Here is a 26,433-nt window from a genome sequence, read left to right as displayed (position 1 = left end):
ACAACACTATTCTGTAAGAGATGACCAAACACACTGTTAAATACTATTCTGTAGAGATGTCCAAACACACACACTGTTACAACACTATTCTGTAGAGATGACCAAACACACTGTTACAACACTATTCTGTAGAGATGTCCAGACACACTGTTACAACACTATTCTGTAGAGATGACCAAACACACTGTTACAATACTATTCTGTAGAGACGACCAAACACACTGTTACAATACTATTCTGTAGAGATGACCAACACACACTGTTACAACACTATTCTGTAGAGATGACCAAACACACTGTTACAACACTATTCTGTAGAGATGACCAAACACACTGTTACAACACTATTCTGTAGAGATGACCAAACACACTGTTACAACACTATTCTGTAGAGATGACCAAACACACTGTTACAACACTATTCTGTAGAGATGACCAAACACACTGTTACAACACTATTCTGTTGACCAAACACACTGTTACAACACTATTCTGTAGAGATGACCAAACACACTGTTACAACACTATTCTGTAGAGATGACCAAACACACTGTTACAATACTATTCTGTAGAGATGACCAAACACACTGTTACAACACTATTCTGAAGAGATGACCAAACACACTGTTACAACACTATTCTGTAGAGATGACCAAACACACTGTTACAATACTATTCTGTAGAGATGACCAAACACACTGTTACAACACTATTCTGTAGAGATGACCAAACACACTGTTACAACACTATTCTGTAGAGATGACCAAACACACTGTTACAATACTATTCTGTAGAGATGACCAAACACACTGTTACAACACTATTCTGTAGAGATGACCAAACACACACACTGTTACAATACTATTCTGTAGAGATGACCAAACACACTGTTACAATACTATTCTGTAGAGATGACCAAACACACACACTGTTACAATACTATTCTGTAGAGATGACCAAACACACTGTTACAACACTATTCTGTAGAGATGACCAAACACACACACTGTTACAACACTATTCTGTAGAGATGACCAAACACACTGTTACAACACTATTCTGTAGAGATGACCAAACACACTGTTACAACACTATTCTGTAGAGATGACCAAACACACTGTTACAACACTATTCTGTAGAGATGGCCAAACACACTGTTACAATACAATTCTGTAGAGATTTCCAAACACACTGCTACAACACTATTCTGAAGAGATGACCAAACACACTGTTACAACACTATTCTGGAGAGATGACCAAACACACTGTTACAATACTATTCTGTAGAGATGACCAACCACACTGTTACAACACTATTCTGTAGAGATGACCAAACACACTGTTACAATACTATTCTGTAGAGATGACCAACCACACTGTTACAACACTATTCTGTAGAGATGACCAAACACACTGTTACAATACTATTCTGTAGAGATGACCAAACACACACACTGTTACAATACTATTCTGTAGAGATGACCAAACACACACTGTTACAATACTATTCTGTAGAGATGACCAAACACACTGTCACAACACTATTCTGTAGAGATGACCAAACACACTGTTACAACACTATTCAGTAGAGATGACCAAACACACTGTTACAACACTATTCTGTAGAGATGACCAAACACACTGTTACAATACAATTCTGTAGAGATTTCCAAACACACTGCTACAACACTATTCTGAAGAGATGACCAAACACACTGTTACAACACTATTCTGGAGAGATGACCAAACACACTGTTACAACACTATTCTGTAGAGATGACCAAACACACTGTTAATACTATTCTGTAGAGATGTCCAAACACACTGTTACAATACTATTCTGTAGAGATGACCAAACACACTGTTAATACTATTCTGTAGAGATGACCAAACACACTGTTACAATACTATTCTGTAGAGATGACCAAACACACACACTGTTACAATACTATTCTGTAGAGATGACCAAACACACACTGTTACAATACTATTCTGTAGAGATGACCAAACACACTGTTACAATACTATTCTGTAGAGATGACCAAACACACACACTGTTACAATACTATTCTGTAGAGATGACCAAACACACTGTTACAATACTATTCTGTAGAGATGACCAAACACACTGTTACAATACTATTCTGTAGAGATGACCAAACACACACACTGTTACAATACTATTCTGTAGAGATGACCAAACACACTGTTACAATACTATTCTGTAGAGATGACCAAACACACTGTTACAATACTATTCTGTAGAGATGACCAAACACACTGTTACAATACTATTCTGTAGAGATGACCAAACACACTGTTACAATACTATTCTGTAGAGATGACCAAACACACTGTTACAATACTATTCTGTAGAGATGACCAAACACACACACTGTTACAATACTATTCTGTAGAGATGACCAAACACACTGTTACAATACTATTCTGTAGAGATGACCAAACACACTGTTACAATACTATTCTGTAGAGATGACCAAACACACTGTTACAATACTATTCTGTAGAGATGACCAAACACACTGTTACAACACTATTCTGTAGAGATGACCAAACACATTGTTACAACACTATTCTGAAGAGATGACCAAACACACTGTTAAATACTATTCTGTAGAGATGTCCAAACACACACACTGTTACAACACTATTCTGTAGAGATGACCAAACACACTGTTACAACACTATTCTGTAGAGATGTCCAGACACACTGTTACAACACTATTCTGTAGAGATGACCAAACACACTGTTACAATACTATTCTGTAGAGACGACCAAACACACTGTTACAATACTATTCTGTAGAGATGACCAACCACACTGTTACAACACTAATCTGTACAGATGACCAAACACACTGTTACAACACTATTCTGTAGAGATGACCAAACACACTGTTACAACACTATTCTGTAGAGATGACCAAACACACTGTTACAACACTATTCTGTAGAGATGACCAAACACACTGTTACAACACTATTCTGTAGAGATGACCAAACACACTGTTACAACACTATTCTGTAGAGATGACCAAACACACTGTTACAACACTATTCTGTAGAGATGACCAAACACACTTGTTACAACACTATTCTGTAGAGATGACCAAACACACTGTTACAATACTATTCTGTAGAGATGACCAAACACACTGTTACAACACTATTCTGTAGAGATGACCAAACACACTGTTACAACACTATTCTGTAGAGATGACCAAACACACTGTTACAATACTATTCTGTAGAGATGACCAAACACACTGTTACAACACTATTCTGAGAGATGACCAAACACACTGTTACAACACTATTCTGTAGAGATGACCAAACACACTGTTACAATACTATTCTGTAGAGATGTCCAAACACACTGTTACAACACTATTCTGTAGAGATGACCAAACACACACACTGTTACACACACTGTTACAATACTATTCTGTAGAGATGACCAAACACACACACTGTTACAATACTATTCTGTAGAGATGACCAAACACACTGTTACAATACTATTCTGTAGAGATGACCAAACATACTGTTACAACACTATTCTGTAGAGATGACCAAACACACTGTTACAACACTATTCTGTAGAGATGACCAAACACACTGTTACAACACTATTCTGTAGAGATGACCAAACACACTGTTACAACACTATTCTGTAGAGATGGCCAAACACACTGTTACAATACTATTCTGTAGAGATGACCAAACATACTGTTACAACACTATTCTGTAGAGATGACCAAACACACTGTTACAACACTATTCTGTAGAGATGACCAAACACACTGTTACAACACTATTCTGTAGAGATGACCAAACACACTGTTACAATACTATTCTGTAGAGATGTCCAAACACACTGTTACAATACTATTCGGTAGAGATGACCAAACACACTGTTACAATACTATTCTGTAGAGATGTCCAAACACACTGTTACAATACTATTCGGTAGAGATGACCAAACACACACACTGTTACAATACTATTCTGTAGAGATGACCAAACACACTGTTACAATACTATTCTGTAGAGATGACCAAACACACTGTTACAATACTATTCTGTAGAGATGACCAAACACACACACTGTTACAATACTATTCTGTAGAGATGACCAAACACACTGTTACAATACTATTCTGTAGAGATGACCAAACACACTGTTACAATACTATTCTGTAGAGATGACCAAACACACACACTGTTACAATACTATTCTGTAGAGATGACCAAACACACACTGTTACAATACTATTCTGTAGAGATGACCAAACACACTGTTACAATACTATTCTGTAGAGATGACCAAACACACACACTGTTACAATACTATTCTGTAGAGATGACCAAACACACTGTTACAATACTATTCTGTAGAGATGACCAAACACACTGTTAAATACTATTCTGTAGAGATGTCCAAACACACTGTTACAATACTATTCTGTAGAGATGACCAAACACACACACTGTTACAATACTATTCTGTAGAGATGACCAAACACACTGTTACAATACTATTCTGTAGAGATGACCAAACACACTGTTACAATACTATTCTGTAGAGATGACCAAACACACTGTTACAACACTATTCTGTAGAGATGACCAAACACACTGTTACAACACTATTCTGTAGAGATGACCAAACACACTGTTACAATACTATTCTGTAGAGATGACCAAACACACACACTGTTACAACACTATTCTGTAGAGATGACCAAACACACTGTTACAACACTATTCTGTAGAGATGACCAAACACACTGTTACAACACTATTCTGTAGAGATGACCAAACACACTGTTACAATACTATTCTGTAGAGATGACCAAACACACTGTTACAATACTATTCTGTAGAGATGACCAACCACACTGTTACAACACTAACTGTAGAATGACCAAACACACTGTTACAACACTATTCTGTAGAGATGACCAAACACACTGTTACAACACTATTCTGTAGAGATGACCAAACACACTGTTACAACACTATTCTGTAGAGATGACCAAACACACTGTTACAATACTATTCTGTAGAGATGACCAAACACACACACTGTTACAATACTATTCTGTAGAGATGACCAAACACACACACTGTTACAATACTATTCTGTAGAGATGACCAAACACACTGTTACAATACTATTCTGTAGAGATGACCAAACACACTGTTACAATACTATTCTGTAGAGATGACCAAACACACTGTTACAACACTATTCTGTAGAGATGACCAAACACACTGTTACAACACTATTCTGAAGAGATGACCAAACACACTGTTAAATACTATTCTGTAGAGATGACCAAACACACTGTTACAATACTATTCTGTAGAGATGACCAAACACACTGTTACAACACTATTCTGTAGAGATGTCCAAACACACTGTTACAACACTATTCTGTAGAGATGACCAAACACACTGTTACAATACTATTCTGTAGAGATGACCAAACACACTGTTACAATACTATTCTGTAGAGATGACCAAACACACTGTTACAACACTATTCTGTAGAGATGACCAAACACACTGTTACAACACTATTCTGTAGAGATGACCAAACACACTGTTACAACACTATTCTGTAGAGATGACCAAACACACTGTTACAACACTATTCTGTAGAGATGACCAAACACACTGTTACAATACTATTCTGTAGAGATGACCAAACACACTGTTACAACACTATTCTGTAGAGATGACCAAACACACTGTTACAACACTATTCTGTAGAGATGACCAAACACACTGTTACAATACTATTCTGTAGAGATGACCAAACACACTGTTACAATACTATTCTGTAGAGATGACCAAACACACTGTTACAACACTATTCTGTAGAGATGACCAAACACACTGTTACAACACTATTCTGTAGAGATGACCAAACACACTGTTACAATACTATTCTGTAGAGATGACCAAACACACTGTTACAATACTATTCTGTAGAGATGACCAAACACACTGTTACAACACTATTCTGTAGAGATGACCAAACACACTGTTACAACACTATTCTGTAGAGATGACCAAACACACTGTTACAATACTATTCTGTAGAGATGACCAACACACACACTGTTACAATACTATTCTGTAGAGATGTCCAAACACACACACTGTTACAACACTATTCTGTAGAGATGACCAAACACACTGTTACAATACTATTCTGTAGAGATGACCAAACACACTGTTACAATACTATTCTGTAGAGATGTCCAAACACACTGTTAAATACTATTCTACCAAACACACTGTTACAATACTATTCTGTAGAGATGACCAAACACACTGTTACAACACTATTCTGTAGAGATGACCAAACACACTGTTACAACACTATTCTGTAGAGATGACCAAACACACTGTTAAACACTATTCTGTTGACAACACTATTCTGTAGAGATGACCAAACACACTGTTACAACACTATTCTGTAGAGATGACCAAACACACTGTTACAATACTATTCTGTAGAGATGACCAAACACACACTGTTACAATACTATTCTGTAGAGATGTCCAAACACTGTTACAACACACTGTTACAAACTATTCTGTAGAGATGACCACACACTGTTACAATACTATTCTGTAGAGATGACCAAACACACTGTTACAATACTATTCTGTAGAGATGACCAAACACACTGTTACAACACTATTCTGTAGAGATGACCAAACACACTGTTACAACACTATTCTGTAGAGATGACCAAACACACTGTTACAATACTATTCTGTAGAGATGACCAAACACACTGTTACAATACTATTCTGTAGAGATGACCAAACACACACACTGTTACAATACTATTCTGTAGAGATGACCAAACACACACACTGTTACAATACTATTCTGTAGAGATGACCAAACACACTGTTACAACACTATTCTGTAGAGATGACCAAACACACTGTTACAACACTATTCTGTAGAGATGACCAAACACACTGTTACAATACTATTCTGTAGAGATGACCAAACACACTGTTACAATACTATTCTGTAGAGATGTCCAAACACACTGTTACAACACTATTCTGTAGAGATGACCAAACACACTGTCACAACACTATCTGTAGAGATGACCAAACACACACAATACTATTCTGTTACAAACACACTGTTACTATTCTGTAGAGATGACCAAACACACTGTTACAACACTATTCTGTAGAGATGACCAAACACACTGTTACAACACTGTTGACAAACACACTGTTACAATATATTCTGTAGAGATGACCAAACACACTGTTACAATACTATTCTGTAGAGATGACCAAACACACACACTGTTACAACACTATTCTGTAGAGATGACCAAACACACTGTTACAATACTATTCTGTAGAGATGACCAAACACACTGTTACAATACTATTCTGTAGAGATGAAACACAAAATACACTACCAAACACACTGTTACAATACTATTCTGTAGAGATGTCCAAACACACTGTTACAACACTATTCTGTAGAGATGACCAAACACACTGTCACAACACTATTCTGTAGAGATGACCAAACACACTGTTACAATACTATTCTGTAGAGATGACCAAACACACTGTTACAACACTATTCTGTAGAGATGTCCAAACACACTGTTACAACACTATTCTGTTGACAAACACACTGTTACAATACTATCTGTAGAGATGACCAAACACACTGTTGACAAACACACTGTTACAACACTATTCTGTAGAGATGACCAAACACACTGTTACAATACTATTCTGTAGAGATGACCAAACACACTGTTACAATACTATTCTGTAGAGATGTCCAAACACACTGTTACAACACTATTCTGTAGAGATGACCAAACACACTGTTACAACACTATTCTGTAGAGATGACCAACACACACACTGTTACAATACTATTCTGTAGAGATGACCAAACACACTGTTACAATACTATTCTGTAGAGATGACCAAACACACACACTGTTACAATACTATTCTGTAGAGATGACCAAACACACACACTGTTACAATACTATTCTGTAGAGATGACCAAACACACTGTTACAACACTATTCTGTAGAGATGACCAAACACACTGTTACAATACTATTCTGTAGAGATGACCAAACACACTGTTACAATACTATTCTGTAGAGATGACCAAACACACTGTTACAATACTATTCTGTAGAGATGACCAAACACACTGTTACAACACTATTCTGTAGAGATGACCAAACACACTGTTACAACACTATTCTGTAGAGATGACCAAACACACTGTTACAATACTATTCTGTAGAGATGACCAAACACACTGTTACAATACTATTCTGTAGAGATGACCAAACACACTGTTACAACACTATTCTGTAGAGATGACCAAACACACTGTTACAACACTAATCTGTAGAGATGACCAAACACACTGTTACAATACTATTCTGTAGAGATGACCAACACACACACTGTTACAATACTATTCTGTAGAGATGTCCAAACACACACACTGTTACAACACTATTCTGTAGAGATGACCAAACACACTGTTACAATTATTCTGTAGAGATGACCAAACACACTGTTACAATACTATTCTGTAGAGATGTCCAAACACACTGTTACAATACTACACTGTTACAATACTATTCTGTAGAGATGTCCAAACACACTGTTACAACACTATTCTGTAGAGATGACCAAACACACTGTTACAACACTATTCTGTAGAGATGACCAAACACACTGTTACAATACTATTCTGTAGAGATGACCAAACACACTGTTACAATACTATTCTGTAGAGATGACCAAACACACTGTTACAACACTATTCTGTAGAGATGACCAAACACACTGTTACAATACTATTCTGTAGAGATGACCAAACACACTGTTACAATACTATTCTAACACACACACTGTTACAATACTATTCTGTAGAGATGACCAAACACACACACTGTTACAACACTATTCTGTAGAGATGACCAAACACACTGTTACAATACTATTCTGTAGAGATGACCAAACACACTGTTACAATACTATTCTGTAGAGATGTCCAAACACACTGTTACAACACTGTTACAACTGTCACAACACTATTCTGTAGAGATGACCAAACACACTGTTACAATACTATTCTGTAGAGATGACCAAACACACTGTTACAATACTATTCTGTAGAGATGACCAAACACACTGTTACAATACTATTCTGTAGAGATGACCAAACACACACACTGTTACAATACTATTCTGTAGAGATGACCAAACACACTGTTACAATACTATTCTGTAGAGATGACCAAACACACTGTTACAACACTATTCTGTAGAGATGACCAAACACACTGTTACAACACTATTCTGTAGAGATGACCAAACACACTGTTACAATACTATTCTGTAGAGATGACCAAACACACTGTTACAACACTATTCTGTAGAGATGACCAAACACACTGTTACAATACTATTCTGTAGAGATGACCAAACACACTGTTACAATACTATTCTGTAGAGATGACCAAACACACTGTTACAACACTATTCTGTAGAGATGACCAAACACACTGTTACAACACTATTCTGTAGAGATGACCAAACACACTGTTACAATACTATTCTGTAGAGATGAACAACACACACACTGTTACAATACTATTCTGTAGAGATGTCCAAACACACACACTGTTACAACACTATTCTGTAGAGATGACCAAACACACTGTTACAATACTATTCTGTAGAGATGACCAAACACACTGTTAAAATACTATTCTGTAGAGATGTCCAAACACACTGTTACAATACTATTCTATAGAGATGACCAAACACACTGTTACAATACTATTCTGTAGAGATGTCCAAACACACTGTTACAACACTATTCTGTAGAGATGACCAAACACACTGTTACAACACTATTCTGTAGAGATGACCAACACACACACTGTTACAATACTATTCTGTAGAGATGACCAAACACACTGTTACAACACTATTCTGTAGAGATGACCAAACACACTGTTACAACACTAATCTGTAGAGATGACCAAACACACTGTTATTATTCTGTAGAGATGACCAAACACACACTGTTACAATACTATTCTGTAGAGATGTCCAAACACACACACTGTTACAACACTATTCTGTAGAGATGACCAAACACACTGTTACAATACTATTCTGTAGAGATGACCAACACACACACTGTTACAATACTATTCTGTAGAGATGACCAAACACACACACTGTTACAATACTATTCTGTAGAGATGACCAAACACACTGTTACAATACTATTCTGTAGAGATGACCAAACACACTGTTACAATACTATTCTGTAGAGATGACCAAACACACTGTTACAATACTATTCTGTAGAGATGACCAAACACACTGTTACAATACTATTCTGTAGAGATGACCAAACACACTGTTACAATACTATTCTGTAGAGATGACCAAACACACTGTTACAATACTATTCTGTAGAGATGACCAAACACACTGTTACAATACTATTCTGTAGAGATGACCAAACACACTGTTACAATACTATTCTGTAGAGATGACCAAACACACTGTTACAATACTATTCTGTAGAGATGACCAAACACACTGTTACAATACTATTCTGTAGAGATGACCAAACACACTGTTACAATACTATTCTGTAGAGATGACCAAACACACTGTTACAATACTATTCTGTAGAGATGACCAAACACACTGTTACAACACTATTCTGTAGAGATGACCAAACACACTGTTACAACACTATTCTGTAGAGATGACCAAACACACTGTTACAACACTATTCTGTAGAGATGACCAAACACACTGTTACAATACTATTCTGTAGAGATGACCAAACACACTGTTACAATACTATTCTGTAGAGATGACCAAACACACTGTTACAACACTATTCTGTAGAGATGACCAAACACACTGTTACAACACTATTCTGTAGAGATGACCAAACACACTGTTACAATACTATTCTGTAGAGATGACCAAACACACTGTTACAATACTATTCTGTAGAGATGACCAAACACACTGTTACAATACTATTCTGTAGAGATGACCAAACACACTGTTACAACACTATTCTGTAGAGATGACCAAACACACTGTTACAACACTATTCTGTAGAGATGACCAAACACACTGTTACAACACTATTCTGTAGAGATGACCAAACACACTGTTACAAAACTGTAGAGATGACCAAACACACTGTTACAACACTATTCTGTAGAGATGACCAAACACACTGTTACAACACTATTCTGTAGAGATGACCAAACACACTGTTACAACACTATTCTGTAGAGATGACCAAACACACTGTTACAACACTATTCTGTAGAGATGACCAAACACACTGTTACAACACTATTCTGTAGAGATGACCAAACACACTGTTACAATACTATTCTGTAGAGATGTCCAAACACACTGTTACAACACTATTCTGTAGAGATGACCAAACACACACACTGTTACAATACTATTCTGTAGAGATGACCAAACACACACACTGTTACAATACTATTCTGTAGAGATGACCAAACACACACTGTTACAATACTATTCTGTAGAGATGACCAAACACACTGTTACAATACTATTCTGTAGAGATGACCAAACACACTGTTACAATACTATTCTGTAGAGATGACCAAACACACTGTTACAATACTATTCTGTAGAGATGACCAAACACACTGTTACAACACTATTCTGTAGAGATGACCAAACACACTGTTACAATACTATTCTATAGAGATGACCAAACACACTGTTACAATACTATTCTGTAGAGATGTCCAAACACACTGTTACAACACTATTCTGTAGAGATGACCAAACACACTGTTACAATACTATTCTGTAGAGATGACCAAACACACTGTTACAATACTATTCTGTAGAGATGACCAAACACACTGTTACAATACTATTCTGTAGAGATGACCAAACACACTGTTACAACACTATTCTGTAGAGATGACCAAACACACTGTTACAATACTATTCTGTAGAGATGACCAAACACACACTGTTACAATACTATTCTGTAGAGATGACCAAACACACTGTTACAATACTATTCTGTAGAGATGACCAAACACACTGTTACAATTATTCTGTAGAGATGACCAAACACACTGTTACAATACTATTCTGTAGAGATGACCAAACACACTGTTACAATACTATTCTGTAGAGATGACCAAACACACTGTTACAATACTATTCTGTAGAGATGACCAAACACACTGTTACAATACTATTCTGTAGAGATGACCAAACACACTGTTACAATACTATTCTGTAGAGATGACCAAACACTGTTACAACACTATTCTGTAGAGATGACCAAACACACTGTTACAATACTATTCTGTAGAGATGACCAAACACACTGTTACAACACTATTCTGTAGAGATGACCAAACACACTGTTACAACACTATTCTGTAGAGATGACCAAACACACTGTTACAATACTATTCTGTAGAGATGACCAAACACACACACTGTTACAATACTATTCTGTAGAGATGACCAAACACACACATACTATTCTGTAGAGATGACCAAACACACTGTTACAATACTATTCTGTAGAGATGACCAAACACACTGTTACAACACTATTCTGTAGAGATGACCAAACACACTGTTACAACACTATTCTGTAGAGATGACCAAACACACTGTTACAACACTATTCTGTAGAGATGACCAAACACACTGTTACAACACTATTCTGTAGAGATGACCAAACACACTGTTACAATACTATTCTGTAGAGATGTCCAAACACACTGTTACAACACTATTCTGTAGAGATGACCAAACACACTGTTACAACACTATTCTGTAGAGATGACCAAACACACTGTTACAATACTATTCTGTAGAGATGACCAAACACACACACTGTTACAACACTATTCTGTAGAGATGACCAAACACACTGTTACAATACTATTCTGTAGAGATGTCCAAACACACACACTGTTACAATACTATTCTGTAGAGATGACCAAACACACTGTTACAATACTATTCTGAAGAGATGACCAAACACACTGTTACAACACTATTCTGTAGAGATGACCAAACACACTGTTACAATACTATTCTGTAGAGATGACCAAACACACTGTTACAATACTATTCTGTAGAGATGACCAAACACACTGTTACAACACTATTCTGTAGAGATGACCAAACACACTGTTACAATACTATTCTGTAGAGATGACCAAACACACTGTTACAACACTATTCTGTAGAGATGACCAAACACACTGTTACAACACTATTCTGTAGAGATGACCAAACACACTGTTACAACACTATTCTGTAGAGATGACCAAACACACTGTTACAACACTATTCTGTAGAGATGACCAAACACACACACTGTTACAATACTATTCTGTAGAGATGACCAAACACACTGTTACAACACTATTCTGTAGAGATGACCAAACACACTGTTACAACACTATTCTGTAGAGATGACCAAACACACACACTGTTACAATACTATTCTGTAGAGATGACCAAACACACTGTTACAATACTATTCTGTAGAGATGACCAACACACACACTGTTACAACACTATTCTGTAGAGATGACCAAACACACTGTTACAATACTATTCTGTAGAGATGACCAAACACACTGTTACAACACTATTCTGTAGAGATGACCAAACACACTGTTACAATACTATTCTGTAGAGATGACCAAACACACTGTTACAATACTATTCTGTAGAGATGACCAAACACACTGTTACAATACTATTCTGTAGAGATGACCAAACACACTGTTACAATACTATTCTGTAGAGATGACCAAACACACTGTTACAACACTATTCTGTAGAGATGACCAAACACACTGTTACAACACTATTCTGTAGAGATGACCAAACACACTGTTACAATACTATTCTGTAGAGATGACCAAACACACTGTTACAACACTATTCTGTAGAGATGACCAAACACACTGTTACAACACTATTCTGTAGAGATGACCAAACACACTGTTACAACACTAATCTGTAGAGATGACCAAACACACTGTTACAATACTATTCTGTAGAGATGACCAAACACACTGTTACAATACTATTCTGTAGAGATGACCAAACACACACACTGTTACAACACTATTCTGTAGAGATGACCAAACACACTGTTACAATACTATTCTGTAGAGATGACCAAACACACTGTTACAATACTATTCTGTAGAGATGACCAAACACACTGTTACAATACTATTCTGTAGAGATGACCAAACACACTGTTACAATACTATTCTGTAGAGATGACCAAACACACTGTTACAATACTATTCTGTAGAGATGACCAAACACACTGTTACAATACTATTCTGTAGAGATGTCCAAACACACTGTTACAACACTATTCTGTAGAGATGACCAAACACACTGTCACAACACTATTCTGTAGAGATGACCAACACACACACTGTTACAATACTATTCTGTAGAGATGACCAAACACACACACTGTTACAATACTATTCTGTAGAGATGACCAAACACACTGTTACAATACTATTCTGTAGAGATGACCAAACACACTGTTACAATACTATTCTGTAGAGATGACCAAACACACTGTTACAATACTATTCTGTAGAGATGACCAAACACACACACTGTTACAATACTATTCTGTAGAGATGACCAAACACACTGTTACAACACTATTCTGTAGAGATGACCAAACACACTGTTACAACACTATTCTGTAGAGATGACCAACACACTGTTACAATACTATTCTGTAGAGATGACCAAACACACTGTTACAATACTATTCTGTAGAGATGACCAAACACACTGTTACAATACTATTCTGTAGAGATGACCAAACACACTGTTACAATACTATTCTGTAGAGATGACCAAACACACACACTGTTACAATACTATTCTGTAGAGATGACCAAACACACTGTTACAACACTATTCTGTAGAGATGACCAAACACACTGTTACAACACTATTCTGTAGAGATGACCAAACACACTGTTACAATACTATTCTGTAGAGATGACCAAACACACTGTTACAATACTATTCTGTAGAGATGACCAAACACACTGTTACAATACTATTCTGTAGAGATGACCAAACACACTGTTACAATACTATTCTGTAGAGATGACCAAACACACTGTTACAACACTATTCTGTAGAGATGACCAAACACACTGTTACAACACTATTCTGTAGAGATGACCAAACACACTGTTACAATACTATTCTGTAGAGATGACCAAACACACTGTTACAACACTATTCTGTAGAGATGACCAAACACACTGTTACAACACTATTCTGTAGAGATGACCAAACACACACACTGTTACAATACTATTCTGTAGAGATGACCAAACACACTGTTACAACACTATTCTGTAGAGATGACCAACACACACACTGTTACAATACTATTCTGTAGAGATGACCAAACACACTGTTACAATACTATTCTGTAGAGATGACCAAACACACTGTTACAATACTATTCTGTAGAGATGACCAAACACACACACTGTTACAATACTATTCTGTAGAGATGACCAAACACACAGTTACAATACTATTCTGTAGAGATGACCAAACACACTGTTACAATACTATTCTGTAGAGATGACCAAACACACACACTGTTACAATACTATTCTGTAGAGATGACCAAACACACTGTTACAATACTATTCTGTAGAGATGACCAAACACACTGTTACAATACTATTCTGTAGAGATGACCAAACACACTGTTACAATACTATTCTGTAGAGATGACCAAACACACTGTTACAATACTATTCTGTAGAGATGACCAAACACACTGTTACAATACTATTCTGTAGAGATGACCAAACACACACACTGTTACAATACTATTCTGTAGAGATGACCAAACACACTGTTACAATACTATTCTGTAGAGATGACCAAACACACACTGTTACAATACTATTCTGTAGAGATGACCAAACACACTGTTACAATACTATTCTGTAGAGATGACCAAACACACTGTTACAATACTATTCTGTAGAGATGACCAAACACACACACTGTTACAATACTATTCTGTAGAGATGACCAAACACACACACTGTTACAATACTATTCTGTAGAGATGACCAAACACACTGTTACAACACTATTCTGTAGAGATGACCAAACACACTGTTACAACACTATTCTGTAGAGATGACCAAACACACTGTTACAACACTATTCTGTAGAGATGACCAAACACAATGTTACAATACTATTCTGTAGAGAAGTCCAAACACACTGTTACAACACTATTCTGTAGAGATGACCAAACACACACACTGTTACAATACTATTCTGTAGAGATGACCAAACACACACACTGTTACAATACTATTCTGTAGAGATGACCAAACACACACACTGTTACAACACTATTCTGTAGAGATGACCAAACACACTGTTACAATACTATTCTGTAGAGATGTCCAAACACACACACTGTTACAATACTATTCTGTAGAGATGACCAAACACACTGTTACAATACTATTCTGAAGAGATGACCAAACACACTGTTACAACACTATTCTGTAGAGATGACCAAACACACTGTTACAATACTATTCTGTAGAGATGACCAAACACACACACTGTTACAACACTATTCTGTAGAGATGACCAAACACACACACTGTTACAATACTATTCTGTAGAGATGACCAAACACACACACTGTTACAATACTATTCTGTAGAGATGACCAAACACACACACTGTTACAATACTATTCTGTAGAGATGACCAAACACACACACTGTTACAATACTATTCTGTAGAGATGACCAAACACACTGTTACAATACTATTCTGTAGAGATGACCAAACACACTGTTACAACACTATTCTGCATCAGTGGAGATGACAGGTGAGTACTACACAGGTCAGGTTGCAGAACTCAAACAGGTGGGCACATAACAACATTCCAAATGAAACACACATTATTGTCTACACATGCATCACCCCCACAACACACACAGCCAGGGTTGAGCTGGAGATAAATGCCTGTGGCAGATAAGGTCAGCCTCGCCAAACAGGCACAGTCAGAGCATTGTACTGCTGGCTGGCTGGCCGGCTGCCCCCCCCACCCCACCAATGATAGCATGAAGGAGCCAGGTGTTGCCCTGGGGTGCCCAGCTCCACTCAGCCCACCGAACCGACCGCAGGGTGTGTGTGTATCAGTGTGTTGAATAATGCAGGTATGGAGAGATCCTAGCAGCCGTCCACCCCCACTTCAGCCACTTCTGCCTTCACAGGACTAGGGGTGGTATTAGCATGTAATATCTAGCTGTTTTCTTGCGGGAAGAGGGGATGAAATGTTAGCGTTGTCCATTAGGCAACATTTGAAACGTCCTTGAAGAATTTCTACAAAGTTGTCACCGGTGACACTCAAATCACAGAGAAAGATGAATTATGACCTTCAACTTCCGTGTGTAATATGATGCAGGAATGTAATACAGTTCTCTGTCCTCTCCAGCTGGAAGTCCAACCTCTCCCTGCTGTTCTAACACGGGGGGCGGCTGTGGTCTGAGGGACAATTCAGAGAAAGGGAGGGGATGAGGGGAGGAAAGGAGGGAGTGAGCAGAGGAGGAAGGAGAGGGGGATTAATTGGTAGTTTGTCGTGGGTCTCTAATAGACACTCATGCCTCAGATTCCAGGACTGGAGAGAGGATAGAGGGAGTGGAGAGAGGAGGATAGCGGGAGTGGAGAGAGGAGGATAGAGGACAATAGAGGGAGTGGAGAGAGGTGGATAGAGTGAGTGGAGAGAGGGAAAGGATAGAGGGAGAGGATAGAGGGAGTGGAGAGGGGAGGGTAGAGGGAGTGGAGAGGGAGGGTAGAGGGAGTGGAGATGGGAGGGTAGAGGGAGAGGATAAGAGGGCGTGGAGAGGGTAGAGGGAGTGGAGAAAGGAGGGTAGAGGGAGAGGAGAGGGGAGGATAGAGGGAGTGGAGAGGGGAGGCTAGAGGAAGAGGATAGAGGGAGAGGATAGTGGGAGTGGAGAGAGGTGGATAGAGTGAGTGGAGAGAGGGAAAGGATAGAGGGAGAGGATAGAGGGAGTGGGAGAGGAGGATAGAGGGAGTGGAGAGGGGAGGATAGAGGGAGTGGAGAGGGGAGGATAGAGGGAGTGGAGAGGGGAGGATAGAGGGAGTGGAGAGGGGACGATAGAGGATAGCGGGAGTGGGGAGGATAGAGGGAGTGGGGAGGATAGAGGGAGTGGAGAGGGGAGGGTAGAGGATGGAGGGAGGGGATAGAGGGAGTGGAGAGGGTAGAGGGAGTCGAGAGGGAGTAGAGAGGGGAGGATAGAGGGAGAGGGTAGAGGGAGAGGGTAGAGGGAGTGGAGGATAGAGGGAGTGGTGAGGGGAGGATAGAGGGAGTGGAGAGGGGAGGATAGAGGGAGTGGAGAGGGGAGGATAGAGGGAGTGGAGAGGGGAGGATAGAGGGAGTGGAGAGGGGAGGGTAGAGGGAGTGGAGAGTGGAGGATAGAGGGAGTGGAGAGGGGAGGATAGAGGGAAAGGATAGAGGCAGAGGATAGAGGCAGAGGATAGAGGGAGTGGGGAGGGGAGGATAGAGGAGGAGAGTAGGGAGGCAGGAGAGTAGGGAGGCAGGAGAGTAGGGAGGCAGGAGTGGAGGTAGGTAGGAGGGAGGCAGGAGGGGAGGTGCGCAGGACGGGAGGTAGGCAAGAAGGGAGGTAGGCAGGAGGGAGGCAGGAGGGGAGGTAGGCAGGAGGGAGGCAGGAGGGGAGGTAGGCAGGAGGGAGGCAGGAGGTGAGGTAGGCAGGAGGGGAAGTAGGCAGGAGGGGAAGTAGGCAGGAGGGGAGGTAGGAAGGAGGGGAGGTAGGCAGGATGGGAGGTAGGATGGAGGCAGGAGGGGAGGTGGGCAGGAGGGAGGCAGGAGGGGAGGTAGGCAGGAGGGGAGGTAGGCAGGAGGGAGGTAGGAAGGCAGGAGGGAGGCAGGATGGGAGGTAGGCAGGAGGGAGGCAGGAGGGAAGGTAGGCAAGAAGGGAGGTAGGCAGGAGGGAGGCAGGAGGGGAGGTAGGCAGGAGGGAGGCAGGAGGGGAGGTAGGCAGGAGGGGGAGGCAGGAGGTGAGGTAGGCAGGAGGGGAGGGAGTAGGCAGGAGGGGAGGTAGGAAGGAGGGGTGAGGTAGGAAGGAGGGGGAGGTAGGCAGGATGGGAGGTAGGCAGGATGGAGGCAGGAGGGGGCAGGTGGGCAGGAGGGAGGCAGGAGGGGAGGTAGGCAGGAGGGGAGGTAGGCAGGAGGGGAGGTAGGAGGGGAGGTAGGCAGGAGGAGGAGGCAGGAGGAGGAGGCAGGAGGCAGGAGGGGGAGGCAGGAGGGGAGGTAGGTAGGCAGGAGAGTAGGGAGGTAGGCAGGAGGGAGGCAGGAGGGGAGGTAGGCAGGAGGGAATGTAGGCAGGAGGGGAGGTAGGCAGGAGAGTAGGGAGGCAGGAGGTGAGGTAGGCATGAGGGGAGGTAGGCAGGAGAGTAGGGAGGCAGGAGGGGAGGTAGGCAGGAGGGAGGCAGGAGGGGAGGAGGGAGGCAGGAGGTGAGGTAGGCAGGAGGGGATGTAGGCAGGAGGGTGGCAGGAGGGGAGGTAGGCAGGAGGGAGGCAGGAGGGGAGGTAGGCAGGAGAGTAGGGAGGCAGGAGGTGAGGTAGGCATGAGGGGAGGTAGGCAGGAGAGTAGGGAGGCAGGAGGTGAGGTAGGCATGAGGGGAGGTAGGCAGGAGAGTAGGGAGGCAGGAGGGGAGGTAGGCAGGAGGGGAGGAGGGAGGCAGGAGGGGAGGTAGGCAGGAGGTGAGGTAGGCAGGAGGGGATGTAGGCAGGAGGGAGGCAGAAGGGGAGGTAGGCAGGAGGGAGGCAGGAGGGGAGGTAGGCAGGAGGGGAGGGAGGCAGGAGGTGAGGTAGGCACAAAAGCGTAGCTCGCTCCGTAGCTGGGAGGGAAAATCTATCGGATACAAGAGAAGCCACTGTTCTCTTTTTCTGATGTTGTCCCTCTGAATCAATGCTGGTCTCTACTCCGAGAAGACTCCCACAGAGAATTACCTGGGGGTCTTTCTCTGTCCTCTTCCAGCTGCTCCTTCCTCTCCCTCTCTTCTCCTGTGTGTGTGTGTGTGTTCGTGTGTGTGAGTTTGTGTGTTCGTGTGTGTGTGTGTGTTCGTGTGTGTGAGTTTGTGTGTTCGTGTGTGTGTGTTCGTGCGTGTGTGTGTGTGGTCGTGCGTGTGTGCGTGTGTGTGTACTCACCACACACGGCGCTGCCGTAAAACTCCCAGTAGATGCCTTCGTCAGTGTCGTCACGCCCCTTCAGGTCGGAAAAATACTCTAGAGAGACAGAGACACGGTACAGCTATAAACCAGGGACAGAGCAGAGAGAGAGTGACATGGTACAGCTATAAATAGGGACAGAGCAGAGAGAGAGTGACATGGTACAGCTATAAATAGGGACAGAGCAGAGAGAGAGTGACACGGTACAGCTATAAACCAGGGACAGAGCAGAGAGAGAGTGACATGGTACAGCTATAAATAGGGACAGAGCAGAGAGAGAGTGACATGGTACAGCTATAAATAGGGACAGAGCAGAGAGAGAGTGACATGGTACAGCTATAAATAGGGACAGAGCAGAGAGAGAGTGACATGGTACAGCTATAAACAGGGACAGAGCAGAGAGAGACACGGTACAGCTATAAACAGGGACAGAGCAGAGAGAGACACGGTACAGCTATAAATAGGGACAGAGCAGAGAGAGACACGGTAAAGCTATAAACAGGGACAGAGCAGAGAGAGACACGGTACAGCTATAAACAGGGACAGAGCAGAGAGAGACACGGTACAGCTATAAATAGGGACAGAGCAGAGAGAGACACGGTAAAGCTATAAACAGGGACAGAGCAGAGAGAGACACGGTACAGCTATAAACAGGGACAGAGCAGAGAGAGACACGGTACAGCTATAAATAGGGACAGAGCAGAGAGAGACACGGTACAGCTATAAACAGGGACAGAGCAGAGAGAGACACGGTAAAGCTATAAACAGGGACAGAGCGGAGAGAGACACGGTACAGCTATAAATAGGGACAGAGCAGAGAGAGACATGGTACAGCTATAAACAGGGACAGAGCAGAGAGAGAGAGAGACACGGTACAGCTATAAATAGGGACAGAGCAGAGAGAGACATGGTACAGCTATAAACAGGGACAGAGCAGAGAGAGACACGGTACAGCTATAAATAGGGACAGAGCAGAGAGAGACACGGTAAAGCTATAAACAGGGACAGAGCAGAGAGAGACACGGTACAGCTATAAACAGGGACAGAGAGAGAGAGAGAGACACAGTACAGCTATAAACAGGGACAGAGAGAGAGAGAGAGACACAGTACAGCTATAAACAGGGACAGAGAGAGAGAGACACGGTACAGCTATAAACAGGGACAGAGAGAGAGAGAGAGAGACACGGTACAGCTATAAACAGCGACAGAGCAGAGAGAGTCACGGTACAGCTATAAACAGGGACAGAGCAGAGAGAGACACGGTACAGCTATAAACAGGGACAGAGCAGAGAGAAACACGGTACAGCTATAAACAGGGACAGAGCAGAGAGAGAGAGACACGGTACAGCTATAAACAGGGACAGAGCAGAGAGAGACACGGTACAGCTATAAACAGGGACAGAGCAGAGAGAGAGAGAGAGACAGTACAGCTATAAACAGGGACAGAGCAGAGAGAGACACGGTACAGCTATATACAGGGACAGAGAGAGAGAGAGACACGGTACATCTATAAACAGGGACAGAGCAGAGAGAGACACGGTACAGCTATAAACAGGGACAGAGAGAGAGAGAGAGAGAGAGACAAGGTACAGCTATAAACAGGGACAGAGATAGAAAGAGTTAGAGAGAGACACACAGTACAGCTATAAACAGGGACAGAGCAGAGAGAGACACGGTACAGCTATAAACAGGGACAGAGAGAGAGAGAGACACGGTACAGCTATAAACAGGGACAGAGAGAGAGAGAGACACGGTACAGCTATAAACAGGGACAGAGAGAGAGAGAGAGACACAGTACAGCTATAAACAGGGACAGAGCAGAGAGAGAGAGAGAGACACGGTACAGCTATAAACAGGGCAAGAGAGAGAGAGAGAGACACAGTACAACTATAAACAGGGACAGAGCAGAGAGAGAGAGAGAGAGAGACACGGTACAGCTATAAACAGGGACAGAGCAGAGAGAGACACGGTACATCTATAAACAGGGACAGAGCAGAGAGAGACACGGTACAACTATAAACAGGGACAGAGCAGAGAGAGACACGGTACAACTATAAACAGGGACAGAGAGAGAGAGAGAGAGAGAGAGAGAGAGAGACACGGTACAGCTATAAACAGGGACAGAGCAGAGAAAGACATGGTACAGCTATAAACAGGGACAGAGCAGAGAGAGACACGGTACAACTATAAACAGGGAGAGAGAGAGAGAGAGAGACACGGTACAGCTATAAACAGGGACAGAGAGAGAGAGAGAGACATGGTACAGCTATAAACAGGGACAGAGCAGAGAGAGACACGGTACAGCTATAAACAGGGACAGAGCAGAGAGAGAGACAATGTACAGCTATAAACAGGGACAGAGCAGAGAGAGAGACACTGTACAGCTATAAACAGGGACAGAGCAGAGAGAGAGAGACACGGTACAGCTATAAACAGGGACAGAGCAGAGAGAGAGAGAGACACAGTAAAGCTATAAACAGGGAAAGAGCAGAGAGAGAGACACGGTACAACTATAAACAGGGACAGAGAGAGAGAGAGAGACACGGTACAGCTATAAACAGGGACAGAGAGAGAGAGAGAGAGACATGGTACAGCTATAAACAGGGACAGAGCAGAGAGAGACACGGTACAGCTATAAACAGGGACAGAGCAGAGAGAGAGAGAGACAATGTACAGCTATAAAGAGGAACAGAGCAGAGAGAGAGACACTGTACAGCTATAAACAGGGACAGAGCAGAGAGAGAGAGTCACGGTACAGCTATAAACAGGGACAGAGCAGAGAGAGACACGGTACAGCTATAAACAGGGACAGAGCAGAGAGAAACACGGTACAGCTATAAACAGGGACAGAGCAGAGAGAGAGAGACACGGTACAGCTATAAACAGGGACAGAGCAGAGAGAGACACGGTACAGCTATAAACAGGGACAGAGCAGAGAGAGAGAGAGAGACAGTACAGCTATAAACAGGGACAGAGCAGAGAGAGACACGGTACAGCTATATACAGGGACAGAGAGAGAGAGAGACACGGTACATCTATAAACAGGGACAGAGCAGAGAGAGACACGGTACAGCTATAAACAGGGACAGAGAGAGAGAGAGAGAGAGACAAGGTACAGCTATAAACAGGGACAGAGAGAGAAAGAGTTAGAGAGAGACACACAGTACAGCTATAAACAGGGACAGAGCAGAGAGAGACACGGTACAGCTATAAACAGGGACAGAGAGAGAGAGAGACACGGTACAGCTATAAACAGGGACAGAGAGAGAGAGAGACACGGTACAGCTATAAACAGGGACAGAGAGAGAGAGAGAGACACAGTACAGCTATAAACAGGGACAGAGCAGAGAGAGAGAGAGAGACACGGTACAGCTATAAACAGGGACAGAGCAGAGAGAGACACGGTACATCTATAAACAGGGACAGAGCAGAGAGAGACACGGTACAACTATAAACAGGGACAGAGAGAGAGACACGGTACAACTATAAACAGGGACAGAGCAGAGAGAGAGAGAGAGACACGGTACAGCTATAAACAGGGACAGAGCAGAGAGAGACATGGTACAGCTATAAACAGGGACAGAGCAGACAACTATAAACAGGGACAGAGAGAGAGAGACACGGTACAGCTATAAACAGGGACAGAGAGAGAGAGAGAGAGACATGGTACAGCTATAAACAGGGACAGAGCAGAGAGAGACACGGTACAGCTATAAACAGGGACAGAGCAGAGAGAGAGAGAGACAATGTACAGCTATAAACAGGGACAGAGCAGAGAGAGAGACACTGTACAGCTATAAACAGGGACAGAGCAGAGAGAGAGAGACACGGTACCGCTATAAACAGGGACAGAGCAGAGAGAGAGAGACACACTGTTAAGCTATAAACAGGGAAAGAGCAGAGAGAGAGAGAGAGAGACACGGTACAGCTATAAACAGGGACAGAGCAGAGAGAGACACGGTACAGCTATAAACAGGGACAGAGCAGAGAGAGAGAGAGACACGGTACAGCTATAAACAGGGACAGAGCAGAGAGAGAGACACTGTACAGCTATAAACAGGGACAGAGAGAGAGAGAGAGAGAGAGAGAGAGACACGGTACAACTATAAACAGGGACAGAGAGAGAGAGAGAGAGAGAGACACGGTACAGCTATAAACAGGGACAGAGCAGAGAGAGAGACACTGTACAGCTATAAACAGGGACAGAGAGAGAGAGAGAGAGAGAGACACGGTACAGCTATAAACAGGGACAGAGCAGAGAGAGAGACACTGTACAGCTATAAACAGGGACAGAGAGAGAGAGAGACACAGTACAGCTATAAACAGGGACAGAGCAGAGAGAGAGAGAGAGACACGGTACAGCTATAAACAGGGCAAGAGAGAGAGAGAGACACAGTACAACTATAAACAGGGACAGAGCAGAGAGAGAGAGAGAGAGACACGGTACAGCTATAAACAGGGACAGAGCAGAGAGAGACACGGTACAACTATAAACAGGGACAGAGCAGAGAGAGACACGGTACAACTATAAACAGGGACAGAGAGAGAGAGAGAGAGAGAGAGAGAGAGAGAGAGAGAGAGAGACACGGTACAGCTATAAACAGGGACAGAGCAGAGAGAGACACGGTACAGCTATAAACAGGGACAGAGCAGAGAGACACGGTACAGCTATAAACAGGGACAGAGCAGAGAGACACGGTACAACTATAAACAGGGACAGAGAGAGAGAGAGAGACACGGTACAACTATAAACAGGGACAGAGAGAGAGAGAGAGACACGGTACAGCTATAAACAGGGACAGAGAGAGAGAGAGAGAGAGAGACACGGTACAGCTATAAACAGGGACAGAGCAGAGAGAGAGAGACACGGTACAGCTATAAACAGGGACAGAGCAGAGAGAGACACGGTACAGCTATAAACAGGGACAGAGCAGAGAGAGACACGGTACAGCTATAAACAGGGACAGAGCAGAGAGAGAGAGAGACACGGTACAACTATAAACAGGGACAGAGAGAGAGAGAGAGACACGGTACAGCTATAAACAGGGACAGAGAGAGAGAGAGAGAGACATGGTACAGCTATAAACAGGGACAGAGCAGAGAGAGACACGGTACAGCTATAAACAGGGACAGAGCAGAGAGAGAGAGACACCGTACAGCTATGAACAGGGACAGAGCAGAGAGAGAGACACTGTACAGCTATAAACAGGGACAGAGCAGAGGGAGAGAGACACGGTACAGCTATAAACAGGGACAGAGCAGAGAGAGACACGGTACAGCTATAAACAGGGACAGAGCAGAGAGAGAGAGAGACACAGTAAAGCTATAAACAGGGACAGAGCAGAGAGAGAGAGAGACATGGTACAGCTATAAACAGGGACAGAGAGAGAGAGAGAGAGACACGGTACAGCTATAAACAGGGACAGAGAGAGAGAGAGACACAGTACAACTATAAACAGGGACAGAGAGAGAGAGAGAGAGACACGGTACAGCTATAAACAGGGACAGAGAGAGAGAGAGAGAGACATGGTACAGCTATAAACAGGGACAGAGCAGAGAGAGACACGGTACAGCTATAAACAGGGACAGAGCAGAGAGAGAGAGAGAGACACGGTACAGCTATAAACAGGGACAGAGCAGAGAGAGAGACACTGTACAGCTATAAAAAGGGACAGAGCAGAGAGAGAGAGAGACACAGTAAAGCTATAAACAGGGACAGAGCAGAGAGAGAGAGAGACATGGTACAGCTATAAACAGGGACAGAGAGAGAGAGAGAGACACGGTACAGCTATAAACGGGGACAGAGCAGAGAGAGACACGGTACAGCTATAAACAGGGACAGAGCAGAGAGAGAGAGAGACACGGTACAGCTATAAACAGGGACAGAGCAGAGAGAGAGAGACACGGTACAACTATAAACAGGGACAGAGAGAGAGAGAGAGACACGGTACAGCTATAAACAGGG

At 42.0% G+C, this 26,433-nt stretch overlaps 1 protein-coding gene across 4 annotated transcripts in view; it reads right to left on the bottom strand.

The window, feature by feature from the left end:
• Nucleotides 1–26,433, bottom strand: part of LOC135542804 (BCL-6 corepressor-like) — a 126,983-nt gene that overhangs the window by 5,642 nt on the left and 94,908 nt on the right. For all 4 annotated transcript variants that reach the window (XR_010456136.1, XM_064970023.1, XM_064970024.1 and 1 more), the window contains one exon: nucleotides 20,448–20,525. Coding sequence is in view for 3 of the 4 variants with exons in the window: in XM_064970023.1 (XP_064826095.1) it covers nucleotides 20,448–20,525 (78 nt within the window). In the remaining variant the exon portion in view is untranslated. The remainder of the gene's footprint in view (nucleotides 1–20,447; nucleotides 20,526–26,433) is intronic.

Source organism: Oncorhynchus masou, chromosome 6 (assembly GCF_036934945.1).
Source record: "Oncorhynchus masou masou isolate Uvic2021 chromosome 6, UVic_Omas_1.1, whole genome shotgun sequence".
NCBI classification, from domain to species: Eukaryota; Metazoa; Chordata; class Actinopteri; order Salmoniformes; family Salmonidae; genus Oncorhynchus; species Oncorhynchus masou.
The sequence above is the reverse complement of the archived record's forward strand: the minus strand, read 5'-3'. Positions and strand labels throughout refer to the sequence as shown.